Source organism: Empidonax traillii, unplaced genomic scaffold, assembly GCF_003031625.1.
Source record: "Empidonax traillii isolate 1590-97213 ecotype Southwest subspecies unplaced genomic scaffold, ASM303162v1 scaffold102:size1114253, whole genome shotgun sequence".
Taxonomy (NCBI): Eukaryota; Metazoa; Chordata; class Aves; order Passeriformes; family Tyrannidae; genus Empidonax; species Empidonax traillii.
This window is the reverse complement of record NW_020955295.1, coordinates 636,104-654,285: the sequence shown is the minus strand read 5'-3', so window position 1 is coordinate 654,285 and position 18,182 is coordinate 636,104. Positions and strand designations below refer to the sequence as shown.

Sequence of the window (18,182 nt, the reverse complement as noted above, 5' to 3'; positions counted from 1 at the left end):
AGCAGTAACAGCGGCAGAAATGGTGTCAAAGAAGAGCTTTGTTGTACTTCGGTTGTTACCACCAGAGACTCCTATCTCTATCTGATCTTACCTAGTGATCTACTTGCTCTTGTACTGCCAAGGAGACCCACTTACTTTGCTCTTAAGCCAGACAAATTACTGTGACAAGAAGCAGACTTAGGGTATCTTCCATTCACAGATCACTTTAAGTACTTTACAGGTCATGTGCTATTAAACTACTTGCTTTACCAATTTCTTTTGGCTTATCCAAGGCTAAACTTCTTTACTTGGAGAGGAAGGTTATTTTTTGTTTTCCTTTTTTTTTTTTTTTCCTCCCTCCCTGTTTTATTTGAACCACGCATTTGTTGTAAGCTTTGGGCCATTATAGTTAAGGGCTGTTGGACCAAAAAATAATTTCAATCAATAAAAGAAAAAACATCCACTTCTGCTTTCCTTTGCTTCAAGGATACTGTTGAAGTGTACTATAACACACACAGACTTCTTAAAGTAAGTATCACTTGGAGCAATCAATAGGGCTCCTTTTTGGTAATTTGTTTTAAGGCAGTCCTTTAATGGCATTCAAGGGCAGATCCTATTTAAACCCTTCCCACAGAAGATGCCCTCCTGCCTGTCAGCCCAGAACTTTAAGGATTTTGACGAGAATTGTCAAATTCCAGATGACTGTTTATACACACAGACCTTTTGTGACTTTCTCCTGAGCTGCAGACTCACAAGGGTATAATTTACAATACAGAGCAGTGTCTTAAGAAAACAGTAACTCAGAACATAATTGCCGGGTTTTTTCCCCCCCAGCTTGAACTAAGAATTTTCCTTTTCTCTTAAACTCAGAACCACGAAGCCATACAATTAGTCCAAATTATTTTTGAGAAAAAGGCTAAAAGTTAATATACTTCGACAAAATTACCCACTGCTTTAACAATAAAGAGAGTATTGTGCTATCCCTTCACTTATCACTCTTCTCAACTATTTGACAATAGATAAAACCTTGAAAAAAAATGAAATCCATAGATTGCACTGTGTGGAATATTCTACAGGCAGGGAGGCAACTTTATAAAAGGTGAGACAGTGCCATAAACCAAGAGTCAGATCAGAATTTGAACCTCAATTTTAGATTCCTAGGTTTTTCAATGTTCAAGACACACCTCTTACATTAGTTTAGCATTTTCTGGTTTTGTGAGAGTAGCTACAAAAGCAGGGACAATTTAATACAAGCTGAGTTGAACTGTAGTGAAGGTGTTTCCGGGCTACATTTTTAAGAACATACTTGAAAGACTGGCAGAACAATCCAGTGCTCTGGTATTTTCAGAAATTCAAAACAATGAGATACTTAAGACTCTATTCACACACACAAAAAAAAGGAAAAAAAAAAAAAGAAAAAGAAAAAATGAACAGAGGAAAAATGGAGACTTAAATGTCTCTAAGTGGAAGAAACATTTCCCATTTCAACTCTAGCACTTTACTACTGACATAGAATGAAAAAAAGTGCTTGTATATAACCCAGACATGTCAGCAGTGAAATGAATCTCCAGGCTGTGCAATGATCTAAGAAAATCTGAATGGGCATATGGGAACAGCTCATTTTGCAAGACCTCCAAAACCAACCTACTGATAAACACCGGAGGGTGCCTGACTGCCTGCATACTCACATGCTTATTTGTTGTTATTCTTATTCATTACTGAGTCATTATTATTATTTAAGTGCCGACAATGCACTTGTGAACCAGAACAGATGCAAAATATCCTGTGGTAATGAGAAAATCAAAGCCTTTCTTATATTAGCAATTTCATATTATAGGATCTCTTTATTTTTGCCAATAAAGCACAAAAGTAATTAATACAGCAATATTTTCTTATTGTTCATGAGTAAAGCAAGTAAAACTGCTCAGATTCTGCCTTGGCTCTCCCCCCCTACCAGCACAAAATACAATAAATACTATTGAAGAATTCCTATTAAGACAAACAGCTGCCAAATAAAATACAACAAAAATCTCTCATAAAAGCCTGTTGTCTGTTTATTCAGAGATACAGTCAGCACTGAAAATAAACATCGTGGCACTGCTCTTTCATATTTAAATACTTATGCTGCCTTACTGCTGTAACCATCTCACAGGATAATTTGTTAACCGATGGCTGGTCCAGCATCACCTCCCATTCCTGCATAGCAACGAGACCCATATGTAGCCAGCACATGCTTTCCACCCCTAAAATTACGCTGCTACACATATGAGGGAGCTGACAAATAATCTCATTTAAAGAGCTGTGCACAGATAAGGTGCCAGGTTTGGGCACTCTCTGGTAGCAGTGATGGATGTGTACTCCAGCCATGTGCAGCTCCTCCAACAGGCCAGGTTTGCTGGGAAGGATCCTTGCAATACCCACTTCCCCCAGTGCCACTGGAGCTGTGTCTGCTGCTTATGACACAGCAAGGTCAGAGATATTAGAGCTGCTTCACATGTGCAGGTAAACCTTCAGCAGGGGATACTTTCACTGAGCTCAGAAAGAAGTCCATCTTCATTCAAGTAGGGCCAGATGGAAACTACCTGCCCTCAGCAAACCAACCTGTGCCTACTCCCCAAATCCGGCCCCAGAAACTCTCCACCTCAGCAAACACGACTGCACTTTTGAGGACTATTCTACATCACGGGAACGTATCACGACCAAAAAAACACTTTTGTGAGAAGTAAAGGGTTTTTTCCCCTCAATTTCAGTAACGAACACGATTTAAGCACAAAATGACTCAGCCATGACTGCACGGTTCAGGCAGCAAGTGCAGCACTGCTGCAGACACAACAGCCAGGGCGGAGCAGAGCTCAGCCCCGCTGTCCTTGCTCCTAAAACAAAGCAAGGTGATGAACAATATGTGATTCCTACAGCCCTGCTGAAGAAGATTGCTGGAGTCAGAGACAAACCCAGTCCTGCACAGGGAATCAAATGGGTATAATTCTGCACTAACTCTTTGGCAGCCCAAGGGTCCCTGCGAGGGCAGAGCCCAGCACGAGCCCCTCTGCCCAACTAGAGCATCCTGAGCTTCCCTGAGCTAGAGAAGAGCCTGGCTACACAGTTTGTATCAAAATACTCCTACCGCTTCCACGTAGAGGGAAAAGAAGCCAAGACTGAAATGCCAGAGCCAGTAAAACTGCAACATGTATCAACAAATGGAAATGTGAATGAAGAAGTTTCATCTTCAGCAAGTCCTCGAAAAACAGAACTGAGATTCTCAGGATCTGCTTTGACTATAAAGGCAACTAAAAGAACTAGATAGTACTCCTTGTTCTACATAAAAATCCAAGAGCACCTGACATTCAGAAGACCAAGTCTGGCCCTAAATACTTTATGAGATTAAATAAAAATGACAAGAACATTAAATACAAATAGGAAAACATCTATGGAAAGATCATCTGCTGCTCTGACCTTAAAGGTCTATATGGAAACAACTGCTAGTTGTAACAGCAGCATCCTGTCAACGACATACGTTTAAACAAAAGGAATAAAACACACAAACAATCAGCCAACACTCAGGCAACAATGGATTAAAAAAAAAAAAAATAAGCCTAGATTAGTAATTTTCCATTGAATATTTAACTTAATAAAACCAACAACCACGCATCTAAACTGGAAGAATGTTTTTAAAACCTCTGGAAGCGTGACAGATGAATGACAACTGACAATTCCCATTTAAGTCCAGAGGAATGCCCAGCCTTCACGTCCTCTTAGCTCAGCCCTAAGTCAACACACTTGTCCCTAAGCGAGCACTCGTGCCCACTGACGCAGGCACACTCCCTGAAGGGCTGAGGGTGCTCCAGCCACGCTGCTGAAAGCCATCACTTCCAGATTTTTGACAGTCACCCCTTGCCACACCCCCTCTTGTTCTTGACTGGGTATATTCCTGGCCCAGAATGTTTACAACCCCTGGTATTACCTCCCCCCCACCACATACACACACACACCAAAGCTGTGACGCATTCTTAACCACAACTCTGAAAACACACTGACATTACAATATATAAACATGCACAGAAGATATACACACTCAGACACACCAGGGGATAAAACAGACTGGGAGGAAACGAGGAACTTTATGTTACTGTCTTTTCTAATGAGATAGAAAGTGGCAGATGTAAAGATTTCATTCAGCTGACAATCTCTTTTATGATATGAATAAACTACTAAAACAGATTTAATCCTTTATAAAAATCAGATTATAAGAAGCAGACAAAATCACAACTTTATTCAATACGCCATCTTATCCAGTGTGACTAATGCATTATTTGTATGAAGTTAAAGTGAAGCGTTGGAAGGCTATGAAATAAATCAAATGCTCTACTTTATGTAATCTTAACAGACAGATCCCATTAGGATTCTGCTATGCATAGCTGTTGGTTAAAATCATTGACCAGTATCCTTATAAATTAATCAACTGAGGTAATGCTGGCTTGGCTGTCATCGTTTGCTCCTAATCTACATTTAGAATTCACTTCAACTTTTCAAGCCCTTTGGAATAGGTTTATCAATTTTCTTGCCCTTGCTTCAGACATCCACCTAACCATTAATTGTTTACAAAAGACCCAGTACAATGGAACTGTATCTTTTATGTTCCTTTTCTTTCCACAGGTATTAGAGCACATATTGACATTGCTTTATAATTAGTTGGAAAGATATTAAATCTTAACCAAACATTCTAGCCTGCCTCAATTTTTTTGATGAGACCTTTTATCATTGGAGTCGAATGTGCAGGCGGATTGTGTGAGTTTACACAAGCTAGAATCATGATAAAAAATCTAAAATAACCCTGTTCTCGTTGAAATGCAGCTAGAAAAATATTCTTGGTTATGGGTACACAGGAGGAAAAAAGACTCCTAGATATCAGGTTATTTGTGGAGCTCTAATGTGTTTTCAAACACATGACTTCTGTGTTACGTCTCTGTACTTTATGCAGTTTCTAGTCATGTTTGTTAGATGTCTGCATGTCATGTACTGCAAGATTCATGAGCAGTCTACAACCAGGCAAAATTCTCACACAACAGCTTGTCTTGGGTAATGGGGAAAGAAACAGCAGAGTGAAGTGACAGGGAAGTGTATTATTTATTATCCTGATGAGGATAACACCTAGTCATGGTCTACAAACATGCTCAATGTCCTGCTGATGGAGCTCAGGATTCCAAATGAGCACACAGGTGTTCTCCTCTACAAATATCAAAACTCTCTTTAATTATATTCCCTTATCTATGATTCCTCCATGTGCACACTAAAGAAGAGCCAGTTTGGGGAAGGGCTTTTCAAAGAGACAAGGAAAGACTAAGCAGTAACAAAAATATTGCAACAAATTGCATAATATTTCTGGAGCTCTACCACAGCGTAGATAAAGGTCATCTGCTCCTGAAATGGAGTGTGAAAGCAAGGGAAGCTGCAGCTAAGTATGGTTTAGAGTTTACTAAATCAATGAAAAACTTCAACCAGCTGCAGTGGCCTCTGGCTCAGCCCTCTGGTGCAAATTTACTGGCCCACAGACAACTACCAAAGCCACAAAGACAATACATCTAAGTATGTATGACACTAATAATCTCCCTTAATTGCCTTCAAATGATACCCAGGGTTTCATCAAAATTCATTCCCTTCTTCAAAGGTACATTGTTAATTTCAGAACCAAATTCCTCCAACAGTCTATTAAAACACATATTTCCAAATACCTCCTGCTTTTCAGGGACATGAAAATAAAGACCCATCAATTGTTTTTGCTGCCTGTTTTCCCTTGAAAGAAAGGACTTCAGAATAAAATTCTGCCCTGTATTCATTTTTTCCCAATCACAGGGATGTACTCTTCCTAGCGCTTGCTGAACCCAACACAGTAATTTGTATCCCCAAGTGGTATAAATAGAAAGTATGTCCAGTCTAATAACATATGTGAAGAAAACTCGTGTCCAGGGTTAACCAACAAAGCAGTGGCCTCCTAGAAACAAAGGCTGCTGGCTCAAAGAGCAACAATGCTTCTGAAAAACTGTGGATGTACTGTTCAGTGAAGCATCCAAGACATGACGTTTATTTAAGCTACAGCTGCATATACAAAGCTTTGCTATAAGATCCGGTAAATGGCAACTCTTCTGCAGTGACAAGATGGTTCTGTCTCCAAAAGGTCCGTGGCCTTCACTGTCCAGCTGAGAGCAGCACAAATTACATCAAGTATGCACACCACAAATAAATTCTGCCTTTTTCAGAAGAGTTTCTCTGCTTTGATTACCTTCTCTTGCAGATATGCTCTGCCCAAATCCTACCATTTCTCTTAACAGGCTTGCCTTTCCCTTACTAATATATCTGCCTAGGTTTCTGTCTTCCTCTATCACTGTAAACATTCATAAACATTAAGGGATTTAACCTCATCACACCCCCACGGAATAGGAAAATATACCCATCAGAGTTGGCAAGCAGTGAAGTGGAACTCAGCTGCCAGCAGTCCTGACCAACACAGAGTCCTCCTGCAAGTCACTTTGCTCTTCTCTTTCCCCTGCCCAACGTACAATAAGGACTAATGACAATGACTTCTCTGAAAAATGTTTTAGTCTACCAGTAAAATTCTGAGATGTTATGCTTCTTACTTCGCAGAAGGAGGTAAAGCAGAGACATAAACTAATATTAATTGAAGGGTCTGTAGCTGGAAATATCACCCCAGTTTTCTAAACACGTGTATATCGTCAGCAAAAATGCTGCATTAAACACAAGGATCTCTGTGCACCAGCTATTCCACAGACAATCAACACTGTTTACTCTTCCTGCAGGTAACACTGTACGAGCAAGCTACTGAAGGACTAGATGGTTAGAGAGAAGTTCAGAGCAGAGAAAATGTCAAAACAGTTCCCAGCTGACTCCTATGAAGATGAAAAAGTGAGCAGAAAGACCAGATAAAGGTAACTACACAGTTGGCCGTTCTCTCTCATGCTTTGCACCTGAGCAAAAAAAAAAAAAAAAAAAAAAGCAGGCAAATTACCACAGAGGTAAATATTGTCCCACTTTGTGAGACACCAAGTGACTTTCCAAAGCCAGTGAAGCAGCTAGTGGCAGTAAGACAATCTCACCAGTAAGAGAATCCATGTTCTATTCTTAAGGACATATTCACCTTGACTTCACAAACTTAAAAATGATGACAACAACTCTCTCAAGTATTAACAAAAAAAAAAAAAAAAAAAAAAAAAAAAAAAAAAAAAAAAAAAAAAAAAAAAAAAAAAAAAAAAAAAAGGCAAAGCAACTTAGTTCCTTCTCCAAGCAACCACCACCCTCAGCCACTGGTCAGTGCCCCAGTCCCTTCACCTATCCCTCTTCAAAGGCTTGGTGAAGACAAATGGGCTTTCCAAAGTGCAACGAAGCATAAAGCCATGAAAATCAAAGGGCTGCTTTTTGAGTAAATATGAGCTCCAAAGCCATTGTCCTCTCCCACAGAGGAGATCTATGAAAATGCTTACTATAGCATATGCACAGTATTCTTTACAGCTCTGCCTCCCTGCTGACCACCAGCCCCAGGGCCCAGTCTGCCTCCCATTACAATTGGCTTCACCACACCCACTGACTTGTATTGGAACTCTTTCAGGGACACAAACTAATGAGGTTTTAAACACTTGTAGACAGAAGAGATAATTCCTCATCATTATTCTTCATAGGAAACACCAGGAAGAATGTCACTCCATTGTTCTACAGGAAAGAAACTGGAAGAAAAATCGCCCCCACTTTCAAAAGAGCAGCCCAAAGTTTTCATATACAAGTTGGCTCCCCCAAGCTAAGGGTGTCTCACCTGAGAGTTCAGGACAGTGACCTAAAACATGTGCAACCTTGTGAAAGCATCTCACGTGCTAGCATCTATGCAAAAAGGTCCATAACCAGCAGACACATATTCTTCCAAGTCTTGAATACATTCTCAAATATCAGCACTGCTCCTGAAAGCAGCACAGAAACAGACTCACCTAAACACCATATCATGATCTTGGTTTGCATCATGGCATGAGACTGAAGTGAATGGGACCTGCCAACCATAATGATATTTTATATTTCCCGATTTTATATTTAAAAGCTTTGCATTTGCTCTATCTACTCACAGTTGTTTGCTTTTTTTTCCTCACAAGTGAAATCGTGACCTAAACCAGAAACACAGCAAAGGACGGAAAAAAAAAAAAAAAAAAAGAAATAGACCTACATAATGTACTACTACCCTCAGACATAAAAATATTTAAAATAAGAAACATCCCACTGAGAAGCCACCCTCTCAGCACAAATCATAAACCACCAAATACTGGTCTTGTTTTTACCTAGTCTTACTCTCAGCTGTCTATCACTTTGTAGGATGCAGATACCATCACTCATCATAAGGCCCTACACTTGGATGTCCAAGAAAACTCAAACTAGAGTTGAATCCTGACAACAGTCCATGCAAAGTGCCAAAAGGAAAAAGCACTAGTCTCAGTAGTAAGCCATCTGCAGGTTTGAGCCCCAGGCACTGAAAGTAATGTAGAGCTAGAGAATTTACTCATTCCACACCACCATATACACCCACAGCTATACAAAAATAGCTATTATAATACTTGTCAAAGGAACAACTGAGTGATTTTTAAGTTGGTGCTCTAGATCGTTTTCTTCTTTGCTGGTTGTTAATACCCCACCCCTATAAATACATATAATTATGAGTGGGCTATTCATGTCTTACTATAACTGGTAGCACCATGCAGCATCTGAGTCAGGAATCTCAACTGCTGACTACAGCTCCTCACTAAACAAGATTTACTCATCACACATAGTAAATGGCATTCCCCATTCTGTGTTCCACCTACAATAAAAAAAATCAGCTTCCAGTTGTGGTACCATCTCCAACTCGCCTTAAAACTCATCATCCCAAATCACGGGGAGTATAAGGATTCGGTGATAACCTCCAGCAAAAAATACACAGATTAACTGCTGAGGTCACAAAGAAAAAATTCCACAGGTAGCGTTTTCCTCTCTCAGTGGCTTGATTTGAACACATCCATAAAACATTATTAAAACATGATATAAAGTTTTACTGAAGAAACTATTTACTAAACCTTTGTTTAAAAGTCATAATAATTTATGGTGTTGATCTGCTACGTATGAGTTGAAAAATAGTCTCTTCAAGATAAAACAGCTTGTAGCAGCTGGGAAGTTAACTGCTGGAAGGTTTGTTTTATTCTCTTACCTCAGTTCTCTAGTTCCATATTATTTTTCAGCACTATGAGCCCAACCTTCTAAACCCAATGCACTGATTGCACTCAACAGCAACCCTGCTGAAATTCAGGAGCAATACATAATTCTTAAAAAGTTTCTGCAAGACAGGACTCCAGTACAAAGCAGCTGAAAACAAGCTCTCCAGCTCATTCCCTAAAATCTTTCCTCACAGATGCAGATTTAACATCACGTGCCCTTCCTGAGACTCTTCTGTCAAACAACTGTCTCATTAGAAGTTACTCAAAATGGAGCTTAAAAGCTACTGATACACACACTGCCACCCTTCCTCTCATTTTTTAATCTCTACAGTTGTCCATTAGTCAGGAGTAATGTACCTTCTGACCTCTGACCAAAGCTATTAGAACAATTTAAACAAATATTTTGGTTACAAAGCATCAATACAGAACATTCAGTAACAATAAAAAGATGAAAGACCTGTCTTTTCAAGTCACTGTTGTGACTTCCTGACCATACTATACTATGAGTGGTCTGGAAGGTTATATTAACTTGACACCTTACTTGATTTACTGTCTTCTTTTTCAGTGCTTAAGAAAGAATTTGTAACACAGCAAAACCCAGAATTGTGGCACATTTTCAGTTTTCAAGTGCTAATAGACGTTTGATGGCTTTAGAAAATCCATTCCCTTAAACTGCAATCGAGAGAAAAGATTCAAGCTTCCCTCTCCATTTTTCTTCTCTTTCCGTAAAAGAAAGGCAGTAAATTTGAATTAGATAGGTTCAGAATTGGGCTCCGAGGAGTTTTCTCCACATGCATAGTATTAGGCATGTGCAAAGTGCCTTGCTGATCCTGGTCATTGGAGAGTTGCTCCACATTATTGACGTCTCCCTTTTGGCCAAAACAGAATCAAATCCAGCACTCCCTGAAGTCAACTGGGAGCACCTCCATTGGCATCACTGGCTCCTGACTCGGGCCCAAGCTGGAGGAAGAAATGGGTACTTTATGGTATTTATTATTTACATTTAACAAGCATCCAGGAGCCAAATCCTTCAAGCCCTTGCAACAACAACAAAAAAATAAAATAAAAAATTCATTACCTCAAATTAAAGGCAAGGGGAAAAACAAGATAGGGTCTCTCTGTTTAGATGTTTATTCTACAGATTTCATGGGTTTAGTGTATAAAAGATTTCCTACAATTCCTCTCAATTTTTTAATGAGATTCAATATCTGCATTCTTTTTGGATGCCCAGTTATTTGTGAAATCATGTAAAACTGCTGATAGGTTTCAGGGAAATGGATGTGTATACAGTCAAAAATAACATCAGCTTTCATTACCACATACATCAAAAACTGGGGTTTAGTCATTAGTTAAGCATGTTGAACATTTTGGGAGTGAACAAGAATCCAGTTCAGTAAAACTTAATTTGAAATCAGAGTTGTTTTAATAGGACCAGTTGTGTGCTTAAAACCACACACCTGCCTATGGACCCTTCCACATTAAGGCCCACATGGTTTTTCTAAGTTTTAGAGCCGATTTCATCCCATCTCACATGTTGAGAATTTTGTTTGACTTGCATAAAAAAACAGAATTTGGGCCTCATACACAAAAAGCATCACAACACTCCTTCCACAATGCTGGAGCACACACCATCTCAGTCCTAACTCAGCCCTCAGCACAAAAAGACCAGCAGTGCCCAGCCATTTTTTTCAAAGACCATTTGATGTATTTTTTTAACTTAATACTTTACAGAACGTCACATTTCCTCTTTAAATTATTTAGCTGCATTCCAGGCTGCAGAACTAGTCTTGTCAGATAGACAAAAGGAATAATTTCGCCTGACTGAAGGACCTGCATCATAGCACCATCTCTTACTCAAAAAAGAAAAGCCCAAGCAATATAATTGGCATTCACGTTCAAAGCGCTTAAATGCTCTGAAGTTCTGCCTGGCTTCAGAATAGCTGAACAATATCTCAAGTATCTATTCTCTGTCCCAATTTGTATATTTTAAAAGTCATTAAATTCTTGAATGAATCATTAGGAAAACAATTCAAATGCTGTTAAACTGATAGTAATTTTGCCTCATAGGATAGATGTGAGCTTAATGTTTGCAAACAGCCAAATTCTTTTAAGATTTACACTCCATGGAGTTCAATATCAGCCAGGGAAGAATTACTAAATCAGGATGTACTTCAAGTACAGGTTTTGGCCCAAGTCTATTTTTGGTCTTCCTCAGCTGCTTGTTTTGACAGCATCTAATCCCCCTCACACACCCACCAGCAGCCACACAATCCATCCATTTACACTATCAAAGCAAATTGAAAATGAAACATTTTCAAATAATTACTCGCGGATGTCTGCAATACAAATCCAAAAAGTAACTGCAATTCAGCCGTAATATTTCTTAGGGAGAAGAAAGGGAGGGAGAGAAAAACCTTCAAGAATTCCATTCAAAATGTGATTTTCTCCTATACTGATGCTCTCATCATCATCCCCCCCCCCAAAAAAAAAAAAAAAAATTAAAAAAAAAAACGAACTCCCAAAGAGCCTATCTGCTCCATTTCACACATTCCCATTGGAAACACAACCCTGTTTCCACATTCAGAAGGCTTTTCATTGAGTTCTTACAGACCCTGGTGAAAGAACAGTAACTGAGAAGGTCTTCTGCAGGGGCACAAGGCAAAGAGGGAAGGGGGAAGGTGGGTGAAGAGGGGGGGAAATAGCCAAGGCTGGATCTGAAACAGTTCACCTTTGTCTGGAGAGCAGGATCACCCCCTCCAGGTTGAGCACTATGTTTGAAAGAGCGCGCTGCTGCGGCACGCTGAGTGTTTCTGCACTCACACGGGAGAGGAACCTGGCCCACAGATGGCCTGTTCTCAGCTTTGTCAGCCACAAACAGACCTTTGAACTTTCTATTTATATAACAGTTTAGTGAGTTTAAGCCTCTTCCTGTATAACTGGCAGTTTGCTGGTTTTGCTGTAATTAGGCTACTTGTGATACATAATATAAAAAAAAAAAAAAAGGGAAAAAAACCCCAAGAGGCTTGTTTCTCTGCAGTGAGAAGTCTTCCTCATCACAACCACATATCTAAGATGACACTCTTACCTGATCTTCTCATTTCCCGTTGCCAGGTTTTAATTTACATACCTCAATATGAATTCTTCCGCTAAGTATTTTCTCAACTTCCACTTTTTTAAAGGATGCAGGACTTAAAAGTTTTAATGCCATCGACAATAAATATAATGTAAGCCACGAACCTCTGTGCCTTTCTTTGTGTTAAGCAAGGAGGTTATATATATTCTGGGGTGGTTGGGTCTTTGTTGGGTTTTGTTGTTTCCCAGCTGCTGATTAATGACACCACCTTACTCCGTAAGCAGGTTCAAATCCAGCCACATGGTCCCAGGACACAGCAAGATTTCATTTACTTGGTTACCACAGACAAGCGTGGAAAGTGATTTAAAAGATGAAATTTGATTTTTAACAGCAAGTGGTCCCCTTGGTGCACACAGGCATTCAAGCTTTTCATTATATCCATCTCCCCTCCTTTCTCCCTCATAGAATAGCTTGTATTAAAAGCAAGCCCAGGTGAACATTTCTTATTCATCCAGGAATCATAGCAGACTTCAGCTTTGGCCCTTCCATCTCATCCAGAGTTTACATACATTTAAATTGTTTGGGGTATTTTTCGGTTTTTCAAGTCTGGGAAAACATCCATGGGGACATTTGTGGCCTTATTTTACACATTTTACCCAAGTGTTAACAAAACCCCTGACACCAGCACTCGGCTGCCCTCCCGACCACTGTCTTGATGAAGGTTCAGTGAAACACCCCATCCTTGTACCTACTGTGATCTCGCCTAATACGGGAAACTAAAGGGCTGACTGTGCAGTTTGTATCAGGACAAAGCTCCCACTAATCATCCAAAATGCCAGGTGAGAATTTCAGCACACATGTAATGGCACCACACACTGTAACAACCACAGCTCTCGACAAAATCCATTTCAAGAAGGGACACAAAAATGTACCTCCATTGGAGGCAGGGGGAAATTAACTGTGTTTTCCCCAGCAGCCCAAAACTTTTGGGAAGTCGTTTCCTGGTATAAAGGCATGGCAGAATTAAGTTTACCTTTGCACCTTTTCATCAGATTAAAAAAAAAAAAAAATCTGCTCAAGCTATAAATATTTTTTTAATATATTTCTCAGGCTAACAATGTTTCTGTTGTAGTTTGCATACAGATAATACAGACACCCACACACCCAGTAGGCCTCAGCTTGCCTTCTTGGCGACTGCAGAACAGATTAGCAGAAGTTTTGGGTTTGTAAGGAATGCAGAAGAGGGTCCCTAATTGCCTTATAAATGCTTGTGAAACACATTTTACAAAGGCCAGCTTACAGGCAGACGGAGGACAGCTTCGAAATAAGCAGCAACAATTCACACATCACGTTATATGTACTTTTTTGTAAATATTATCGAGTAATAACACCCTTATTGACACCCAGACAAAATTAATAAACCTTGATGGGTGAGCATGCACATTTCTGGGTGTGTAGGGATGGGATATAAACATCATATATATATATATACATACATGTTTATGGATAGATGAGATAAATTCAGCTCTCCGTAAGCTACGCAACGACTTGTCAGAGACAAAAATATTTACGTGTATTATAAAATACATGTCACGTTTGTGTATACACGTAGATTACATACCCATATATTATACACATGTGTGCTTGCATACACTAATTGGATTATTAAAAGCTAAATCCAAATTGACCTCAGCAATGAGTAACTGTGTGTGAACGCCTGTGCCACATGGAGAGTTTGTGCAGATATCAAACAGATTGAAACAGTCAAAGTAAAAATGTTCTCTCCTCATGGACCTTAAAAACAATACATTTGCACGGTATGAAAGCAAGCAAGTGGAATTCCTAGAACAAGTGGCAAGACGTTCATATTTTATGGAAAAACAGAAGCACAAGACTTCCCTTCTTTCTGATGCACATCTCTAAATCCACATAAAACCATAGTCAAATGAAAGTAAGTTATTAAGCAAACACTAAAACTCAATACCTATAATGTGCTTAGTATTTGAACTACACCCACATATTGGGTTGTAACAGCTTTTATTAAATTAATGATGTTACCCACATTATAAATTAGGCAAATCGTATGCAAATATTATTTGAGTGGTAATATGGTGGTTATCAGTTGTCTGCAAAATAAATTAGTGTAGCAGAGTAAAGATAGTGTGGTGGAAGCATAACATTTAATTGAGCACTAATTTTATTGTGATTATTACTTTTAAATAACAACAGCGTGATTATTAGAAGATGTAATACAATGGTTTATGCAGAGCTGATAAAACACGCACATGATCCAAAACGCCTATCAGATTAATATTGATACAGTGTAATTTACAGTTGCAAGGATTTACTCCAAATTGCTGTAAAATGGAACGTGACAGGTATTTGGTTCTGATTACCCAGGATTTGCAAGTATTGCTATTAGACCATGTTTGGCAAAATGATAGTTATTAACTAGATACATTATCTCTTTCCTAGACATACCTTTATATTATCAACTAAGTAAAGTAAATCCTCTGCAAAGCACGAGGTCCAAATGCACATGCATACACACATATAATCTGTGTGACACTTAGAGATTAGGATCACAAAATACAATATTTTAGTCTCTTTCTTTCTTGGCAAACTGCAAGCCAGCCTAAAAGCATTTAACAAAGCAGTACCCAACCCCTGAATTTCACCATGTATAGTTAAAGAATTATAAATATATTCGCTAAATTGAAAAGTAAAGAGAGAATCAACAAAACCAGACAAAGAATAAGCACAATCTCATTAACCAGCCGGAGAAGTGACTAAATACCTACCCAAATTCTAACTTTCCCAGTTACTTGTCACCCATCAAAAATTCCTCAACATTCACTTTGATAGCAAGTTTACAATACACTTAAACAGATGCACCGACCTTTTTAACCGTGCATCTATTTGCAGAGCAATATAAAAGTAAAATTCCACTCTTAAAAAAAAAAAAAGGGGGGGGGGGAAGAGAGGTAGGGAGGGGGAAGAAAAAAAAGAGACCTGTTATAATATCACAGGCACTGATCTTCCCACTTCCAAAACTAACTTCAATAACGCTCCATCCAGAATAGGAAACCAGCAAAACCAAAGCCCCCCCCCCGCCTCTCCAACACCGATCAGGGCTCACAGCCGAACTGTGCCACACAGCAAAAACTACAGTCGCGGTTCTCCCCCGTGAAAAGGAACATTGTCAGTGACAGCAGTAAACACAACATTAGCAAAAGCCGCGATCCCGGGCAAACATCGCCTCCGCTGCACCGCTCCCCTGCCCGGGAGGGAGCTGCTGCTGCTGCTGCCGCTCCCGCAGCGGGAGCCGGCACATTTCGGCGTCCCGTCCTTCCCCCCGCGGGCCAACCTCGCCCCCCGCCAACGCCGCGAACCGAGCGGAGCTCCCGGAGCCGCCCGGCACCGGCACCGGCTGCCCCAGCCAGCCCCGCACCGGGGGCTGCCCCCGCAACAAAGGCTCCGGCACCGGGGGCAGCGAGCAGGGAAGCGGGGAAGGAGGCAGCTTCTGCGAAGGAGAGAGGGGTGGAGAGACACGGGGTGGCGGGGGTGGGGGGAGAAGGAGAAAAACCAAAACCGAAAAAAAAAAAAAAAAACAAACCCAACAAAAAAAACCCAAACCCCAAAACACCCACCCGAAAAAAAAAAAAAAAAAAAAAGAAAAAGAAAAAAAAATAAAAACCTACCACTGCTGCTCTAAGTCCCAGTCCCTGAAAAAGTCGAATAGGTCCATAACGATGCGGTCGGGGGAGACTCAGAGAAGTGGGGCTGCCCCCCTCCCCTGCCGCCCCGCAGAGCCGAGCCGAGCCGAGCCGAGGCGGCGCGGCTCTATCGCTGCCCGGCCCGCATGGGCAGCAGCGGCGGCCGCCGCGGAGCCGCCCGGGGTGGCGGAGCTCCGCCGCCGCCGCCAGCAGCGCGGCGCGGCTGTGCCCGGCTGGGAGAGGCGGCTCGGCGGCGGCGGCGGCCCGGCGCGCACACACACACACACACACACACAGACGGGCGGGCAGCCTGCCTCGCACACCGCGAGGGGAGGAGCCGGGGCGGCCCGAAGCCGCGGCATGGAGCCGCCGCGGCAGCACCGCCGGGATCCGGCGGAGCCGCGAGCCCCCGCCGGGAGCGCGGGGAAGTTTAGCTGGGAGGGAGGGAGGGAGGGAAGGAGGAGGAACGGCGCGGGGGGATGCGGGGGAGCAGCGCGGGCTTCGCGCCTCCGGGAGACGCGGAGAGAGGCCTGGCTGAGCTCGGGAAGGATGGGGTGGGGGGAGAGAAGTGGGGGTAGGGGAGAGAAAACAAACAAACAAAAAACCCAAAAGCCCAATAACAACAACAACAAAAAAAAAAACCAAACAGGCACCTATAATTTAATTGCCAAAGCCAACTCCTGCGAGTGGACAAACCTGCCTGTGCAGACATGCCAGCACTCTCGGGGTCCGCCTCGCTGGGAGATGCAGGATGGCAGGGAAGGGGCAGAGCAGAGCCAGGCTCGGGAGGCTGGGGGGGCTGGATGAAAAAAGCCCTCCCGGGGTCTGGATCCCGGGGAGCAGCCCGCATCCCAGCTGGGATGGTGACCCTTCCTGCTGCCCCCCTGCTTCGTGAGTGACGGACAGTGGCACAATTCACCTGCGGGCAGCAGGCAGGACAGGGATGATCCAGAGCCTTCTGCAGAGACTACCCCACTCCCTGCTGGCTCCGGGGAGAAGCCAAGCACAAGTCCTAGACTGCCCCATACACAGAAGGAATAAGGGGCCCATTGCTCCCTCCACACCCTTAATCAAATTATTTTCTACCCAGGTTCACATGCCCTGCCTGCATGCTTTTGTATCCAACTGCTTTCTAAACAGTAACCAATCTATTACAGTTTTCAATATCCCTGTTATATTTATGAAATTCCAAATACATATACCCAACTGGTCACGCCAGCCAGCTCTGCCGCCACAGACCAGGCTCCAGTGAACCCTCTAACAGAAGCATGTTTATGGGCTTCCTGAGAATTAAGAGACAAATCTAAGATTATAAATTAGATCAGTGGCAGAGCAGCTAATGTAATCCACAATTTTTGCCTTCCTAAGGAGTACACAATTGTTTTATAAGTGCTATTGGGTTAAAAATATTGCTGAAGAAAAGCTGTGGCACCGTGGAAGTCAAATATGACAGTTCATCTCAAATTTGGCTTCACTGCAAGATTTGCATTTGCACCGTGTGTCTTGTGGGCCTCCAAAAGAGAGGGAGCTCAGGCAAGGCTGCGTTGCCAACAGTCCATGCTTGCACCCAGCAAACCCCAAAGCACTGCTCCTCTCCCTGCCATGGGCAGGCAGGTGGACCCAACATTTCCTTTCTAGCACCTCTGTTTTCTCCACAGACAGGCTCCAAACAGACTACTCTGGGCCTGGAGCTTTAAAATATTTTGAATTGGTCCCCTCTCTTGTCTGTTTCTTGTTTAAGCATCATCATTGGTTTTAAAGGCCCCATTCAGAATCATAACTTGTGGCCAATACTTCAGACCAACATGGGAGGTGGAGTCACATTTTCACAATATTAATCCAGAAACAAGTAGAGGAAGGTTTATTTAACAAAATCACTCTTAATATAAGTAAAAGCCTAGTCCATCATCTAGTCCCTTACATTCAATAACTTGCTTGTTTTCAGTATCTTGAGCTTCAACCACGAAACTCAAATAACTTACTAAAACCCTGGGACTTGCAGGAGGTGGCAGTCGTACTCCCCCTGTTTCCACAGAGGGGCCTGGTTGCTGCTAGCCAGCATCCCCTGCACCAAAGTGGTCTGCAACAGCCCTTGCTCCACCCAGCAGAAAGAAAAAACACTTTATAAGTGACTTCACTTTCTTAAGGTCTTCTTTAAAATCTTCGGAAACTAGCAAA

At 41.7% G+C, this 18,182-nt stretch overlaps 1 protein-coding gene across 5 annotated transcripts in view; it reads right to left on the bottom strand.

Moving 5' to 3' along the window:
- Nucleotides 1-16,130, bottom strand: part of AFF2 (AF4/FMR2 family member 2) — a 329,690-nt gene extending 313,560 nt beyond the window's left edge. For 3 of the 5 annotated variants that reach the window (XM_027882169.1, XM_027882168.1, XM_027882172.1), the window contains exon 1: nt 15,990-16,130. In XM_027882169.1, the coding sequence (XP_027737970.1) occupies nt 15,990-16,036 (47 nt within the window). In that variant the 5' untranslated portion in view covers nt 16,037-16,130. The remainder of the gene's footprint in view (nt 1-15,989) is intronic. The other 2 variants (XM_027882166.1, XM_027882171.1) reach the window with 1 other exon arrangement.
- Between the last annotated feature and the right edge of the window lie 2,052 nt (nt 16,131-18,182).